Here is a 6,523-nt window from a genome sequence, read left to right as displayed (position 1 = left end):
TCATACTGTTGCTGTGCTTCATTTTGTTAAACAAGTGAAACATTAGAGCACTGAAATTTTCATCTACTTCATATTTCAGTCTTAAAAAGTGTTACATCAGCACAGTCGCCATATAAAGCTGCTAGTTTATTCAAAATAGACTTTCTTCAGACACTGGCACAGATGATGAGCGATTGTCCAATTGTGAAGCCATCAGAACTGAACGGATTTAGCAATGTCATAAACACCTCTCGAGGGAGTCACCTGGTGTTGAGAACTCACTTTACATGCCGTGTTTCAAAATGAGTTTTAATGGATTTACATTAGATTCAAACCCACTTTAGAGCTATTATTTCTCCCTTTCAACCTTTTCACCCACTACTGCAATGTAATACAGCATATTCTATAATCACATGTTTGCAGGCCCGTGGTAAAGTAAACAAAACTTCAAAGGGTTATTATTTAAAGACTCTATATTACAGCCGTAGGCCTGGCTGTTATTCTTCCTCACCACCCTTGGGCCCAAAGTACATAATCATCCAGTAATTGAACTGAAATGTCTAAATGGCTAGATCCCCTGAAGGACATAGGTAGTTAGCAGCAAAGAAAGTAAGGGACATTTAAAAAAAAACCTCATGGCACTTTCCTGCACTACTTAGAAATACTATGTAAATGTAACTGACCCGGACCTGCCAGGCTCTTGCAGAAAACAGAACAATGCATGGATATTTCTGGGGTTGTAACTATAAAGATTAAATGCAGAAAACTGTGCTGTATTTGGAAGCAAAGATCTTGCATTTAAATTACTTTCAGAAAAATTGAGAAGAAGGAACAGAAATATGCATTCGTACACACAGAGGTATATATAACGCAACAGTATCACTTAATACCATGTGAAAGCAAACCCCTCTAGGTCCTCATATTTAATAGCCCCTCCAAAAAGTGTAATGGATAGCAGATCCCAGGCTTTCATACACTGTAACTGTCAAAGCACTCAGGAGATAGAGCAGTGAAGGCTCTGACAGCTCTCTTTTACATTCTAAATGACATCTGCATTCAACAGAACAGAAATAAAGATTAAGGGAAACACCTGATATGATAGCACTCAGCTTACCTCAAAATGCAATATTTAAAAAGTACAGAGAAACACAGGTCTGCCTTCTTGTACTGTAAGTAAAAACTGGTGTCACAGCCTCAGAGGTCTTCGCCGCCGCCAGAAAGGCGAGTACCGCAGCATTCAACAGACTGCAGGGGCAGAAGCCACAGCCTCCGACTATGCAACCGTTGAAATCAGAAGGTGTTTTGCCCGAGAAGGAAGGGAGGAGATGGCCATTGAACGCTCACAGAAAATGGCTATGGGTATAGTCATACAGCATAGGAAAATTAACTTGGCCGAAACCTTTGCAGCCCTTCTTGCACTTCAGTGATGAGCAGAACGCCCGCCGCTAATTGATGGCGCCCCACTGACGCTGTACCTTTCGCAGTCCCGACCGGCTGCAAATCTCTTTTAAGAGGTTATTAGTATTACGGCTTCGAATGAAACACGTCAGCATACGGATCACGAGAGATGATTTCGAATAGATTTTTGCTGGTTGATTATATAAACGATGCCTCTTATTGCTGGAGTAACACCTCAAAGGCAATATAATGACGACATGACAATGTATGTAAATCAAGAACTGCATGTGGGTTTATTTTACACTTGAGAAAACAGTGGATTTAATTGTGTGAACCAAAATGTACTGTACAATATTAATGATAAAACATCAAAATGTATAATTCATAGTGCATTGCTTGCTTTATTTTTATTTATTTATTTTTTTGTCAGATAGTTCCTTTAAGTACATGCATCTGGAAAGATGCAGGTGCCAGTAAAATTCCTCTATTTATATCAAGCTGCAGGAACTAAATTTTATTCAAAAAGTGTGGTTTTACATTATATACACAGAAATTGAATATAAAATGACAATATAAAAAGTTAAAAGAGAAAGCATACAGCCAGAAGGTACAAAGAAAGTTGAACAGTTTAAAATGGTACGATATGTAACATGTATTTTTTTTTAAGCTGATGCTGGCAATTTACAAGAAACAGAATCCAACATTTGCCCCATTTTTTTTGTTTTCATTTACCAATGCAGCACACTATAGAAAGGTCAGCTTGTACCAAAGCTTAACATTTGTAAATAACTATAAACCACAGTATTTTACAGGAAAAAAAAAAAAAAAAAAGGAAAGAAAAGAGCATTTTTACACTTGTTTTAAATAACAGCTTGCATACTTTTTTTCTTTTTTTTTTTTTTTTTTTTTTTTTTTGCCAAAAAGTGGCAATTATCAGCATCCAGAGGGTTTGGGCATAGTGGCAACTTGGTTTGCTTTTTTTTTAATTATTATTATTTAACTTATACAGTTGTGGCTTCCTAACCCCTTGAGTACTACACAGCTCTCCTTCTTCCAAGGACTGCATGCACAATTTCTTCACAAACCAGTTCTGCATTTCACATAAAAAAAAAAAAAAAAAAAAAAAGAAGCTCATTCATTTAAAAAAAAAGTTCTGCTTCCAACACGGCTTTTATTTGAATGAAATGCCTTTAAGCTTTTTGTTTTGTTTTGTTTTGTTTTTCCTTATTTACTTATTTAGTCACTGGGAAAGGCACAGAAATGCTATTACAGTTCTCAGAGGGTTAAAACTTGACACTACCAGGTTCTGTGACCTTTATTGTCATGGCAACTTTGTAATTTTAGGATGTCTCTTTATCATTGTTCTTTGTGTCTTTCTTTACGGCTAAATTAATGTCTCTCAATAGTGTCTCCCACTATATTCTACAAAAGATAGCTTAACATCAAGGACAGATGTTGAAAATAAAGGTCAGACTTTGACTCACAAAAAATAAAAACAGAAACAAAAAATAACCATGCACAGATCAGACAAAGAGCATATAAATATAGCTACAAAATAAGTGTAAGAAAAACCAAGGTCCAGATAGGCAGGTCAGCAACAAAAGTAAGACTGATTTCAGAGGCTCAGGTCAGGCCTAGTGCAGTACTATGAAGAAGTTTAGTGCAATGTTCCTGTGGTCACTTGCATACCTGGCTGCTTACCTGGACGCTATTGTTTTTCTAACTCAGTTACATAGATCAGATGGTCCTCTGGGGACTTGCCATGTGTTTTACTAAGGTGCAGTTTGACTGCATGCTTGCTTGCAAAAGTTCGGTTACAGAGCTTACACTGGAATGTGGAGCCTAAGTCCTCCTCGGCAATTCCAAGTGAGCCCAAAGTCTTGTTTGCAAGGACTTTTGAAACATTCTGCTGTTCTTGAATCTGATTAAGTGGCAACTTTGACAGATCCTTCAAACTAAACCCTAGGTGTGTCTCTAAGTGACTTATGTATGTAGATGCAGTCCTGAACTGAGAGGCACAATCATTGCAAAAGAAAACAGGATGTCCTGTGTCCAAGTTCTTTAAAAATTTAGTTCCACCTGTCCTCCTTAACTGATACTTCACATTGGCCAGCCAGTGGCTAATTGTGGTCATGGAAAGACCAGTAAACTTAGAGATGTGTACCCGCTCTTGTGGACCTAGGTCCGACATAATGTATTTGCCTTCTGGCGTCTCCCTCAAGCTGGAAGCAAACTGGGCTTGAAGGATCAGAAGATGCTGAGGGTTCCAGTTGGACTGTCTGCCCTTCCTCTTGTGTACTGGCGACAGTTCATCCAGAGCTTCCTCAAAACTGCTCCCGTCCGCATCAGACTTCTCTGACACAGTAGACGGAGTTGAAGACTTGGGTGTCAAACGCCCTGTGAGGTTCTTCACCATATCGGAAATATCCAGCAGAGCACTCTCCCTTAGCGGGGAGGAGGCAGAGTCAGCCACACTGGAAACAAGAGGTTTGTTTTTGGACTTGGTTAAATCAATAGGTTGATCACTGTTCTCATAGTAATACCGGTCAATAGCATCAGCCTGCTTGACCGGAGTGGTTGGGTAAATGGGCTTGTCCAACATGCTGTTGCTAATTTTGTACAGCATGGCCAAAGGGTCCAGAGAGGGGCTTACCGGCTTGGAAATTTTGCCTAAGTGGGTATTCATAATGGACTGTAAAGCGCTCAATGGATTAATGAAGGATGGCTCAGGTGAATGATCTGTGATGATTCCTAAATTGTTACAGCCATTTGCAACCTTTGTTTTAAGTGGCTCTGTACCATTTGGCGTATGTGCTTCTGCTGGACTATCCTTTTTGACCTTCTGAACTTCTGTCTCAGAGCTCTTCTTCTGCTGCTGTTTGCTATTTATTTCTTCTGCTTTTGGGAAGTCCTTGTTTTCTTTAGCAGCAGGTGACATGGGTTTGACTGGAGAACTCTTCTCTTTCTCCAAAGGCTTTTCTTCCTTCTTGATGTTGATTTTACCTGTAACTTTCTCCACTAGTTCTTCCATAGCAGATACATTGCTCTTGTGAGGTGGGGGTGTGAGATTGCCTGGGGAATGGATGAGCGCATTGTGTTCTGACGACAGTGATTTTACACTGCTCGCATAAGACGGCTGCATTTGCACGCTCTGCACCGCAGGCTGAAGCGGTTTGACTGTTCCCGGGAGCTGGTAAGCTGCATGAATACTGGGATATCCTCCCCAGGAAGGTGCTCCATTCTGAGCTTTGCTGATAGCTGTTGTCACCGTGTTCTCCAGGGATTTCAGTATGTCTATTCCGCCTTTAGGACTATCGTCTAGGTCCTCCTCTCTGAGGTACTGATATAAAGTTGTTGGCTCAAATTTCTCTGTAGAGTCCTCATTCTCTTCTTTAATCTTTTTCTCTGTTTCACTGACCACCACCTTTTCCTTTTCTAGGTCTTTCTTTTCCTCCGAGTTTGTGGAGCCCGCTGGGGAATCGGGCTGCTTTTTAATGTTGGAGGCTGGTAGCCTTGTATGGGTGGTGGGTGGAAGAGGTATAGACTGTATCTTCTCCTCCACCACAGGGTCCAATACTAGCTGTTTGCCCTTTTTGGAAGCAGAATTGGTCACCTTCAAGAAATGACCAGTGACCATCATGTGAGCCGTGAGCTGCTGCAAAGTGTCATGGGAACTGCCACATTCCATGCATTTCAGTATTTGGGCTTTGCGTGCCTCAAACTGCCAAGTGTAGCTAGCACCATTTTGATAGCCATAGCGGTTGTTTGGAGTCACATAGGGGTTGGCAGTTTTCTGATCCTTTGCAGACTCACCCAATGAAGCTTCTGCAGTGATCCCTGTTGGCTCAGGTGAACAAGGTGAAGCTAAGTCCTGAAGTGCTCGCTTTTTCGTAGAAGGGACCAACTTAGTGATGGCTGGTACTGGCTCCTTCAGAGGCACTTTCTGGTAATGCTTTGTTTTTATCATATGGACACTGAGGTCTTGCAAGGACTCGAACGAATGCCCACAGTACATGCACTTCAGCACTTTTTGGGCATCCTCTTTGCCTTCCATTTCCATAAGTGACCGTTTTCTAGGCTTTGACCACCGTTTGGTCTTATCAGCTTCTTTATCTCTGTTGTCATCACGGTAATGTCCAGTTTCGTTCATGTGCACTGTTAGCTCCACCAGTGTGTCATAGGCTGCACTGCAGTCTTTGCATCGGAACTTGCTAGCACCGGTGAACACAGACCCATAAAGTTTATTGTTTTGCCGGTAAAGCTGTACTGTGCTGAAAAGACTAGGCTCTGGGAGAAGTCCATACGATGAGGTCTGCTGCAAAGTTTTAGCTAATGCAGCTTGGTGCCAGTCATAACCTGAGCCACCACTGTTACTATTATTGTTACTAGTATTACTGGTAGTTGTACTGGTACTAGTGTTGGTACTGGTAGTACTAGTACTCTGGGAATTGGCATTGGTGTCAGTACTGGTGGTGTTTTCATTCTGGCTGATTCCGTTGTTGCTGGTGGTTGGATTGGATTTCTTTAAGTCCAAAGCTAAACTGGACCAGCAAGTCTCTGAAAGCAAATTTGCATACACAGCTTTTATTTGTGCCAAGCTGTCCTGTGGATAGGAAACATTGTCTGTGCACTGAGGATCCTCTTTCTCTTCTTTAGAGGAAGTGCTTTTGAAATGGGCCAGCTGATCGCTGTTTTCACTATACGGCGAACCATAGCCTGCATCCTGATTAGTTGCAGTGCTGACTGGGGAGTTCTGGTAGCTTTGAGCCTCTTTGATCTCCGCTTCTTCATTGCACAAATACTCATTCTCCTGGATGTCCAGAGACAGCCCATCATCTTCCACGCTGTCTTCATCTATTTCTGCTGCTTTCAATTCCTCCTCAGGAACATATGCTAAAATACAGGAGAGGAGGTGGGGTGGGGGGAAAACAAGACAAAGTTATTGAACACGCACATTTTACATCGTTGCTGTCTTCTGTACTAAAAGCAATAACCACAAAGACAAATTTTGAAGATACATCCAGGAACCAAACTCACCATCACTCACACACTCCACCTATAAATCCACATCTCTGCCCCGGTTACAGTTTGATATCAGTGCTACCTAAGAATAAACTTTGACTTCAGCAGTAAAATATGTGCCAGG

At 41.4% G+C, this 6,523-nt stretch overlaps 1 protein-coding gene across 1 annotated transcript; it reads right to left on the bottom strand.

Annotated features, from left to right (window-relative positions):
* Positions 1–2,330: 2,330 nt before the first annotated feature.
* Positions 2,331–6,270, bottom strand: TSHZ1 (teashirt zinc finger homeobox 1; the record flags this gene model as incomplete). The annotated part of the gene is made up of 2 exons (XM_010290917.1): positions 2,331–5,715; positions 5,818–6,270. Coding segments are annotated over 2 exons (3,083 nt in total), but the record flags the coding sequence as incomplete, so codon positions are not given.
* Between the last annotated feature and the right edge of the window lie 253 nt (positions 6,271–6,523).

Source organism: Phaethon lepturus, unplaced genomic scaffold, assembly GCF_000687285.1.
Source record: "Phaethon lepturus isolate BGI_N335 unplaced genomic scaffold, ASM68728v1 scaffold20177, whole genome shotgun sequence".
Taxonomy (NCBI): domain Eukaryota; kingdom Metazoa; phylum Chordata; class Aves; order Phaethontiformes; family Phaethontidae; genus Phaethon; species Phaethon lepturus.
Note: the sequence above shows the minus strand (reverse complement) of the source record. Positions and strands in the feature narration are given on the sequence as shown.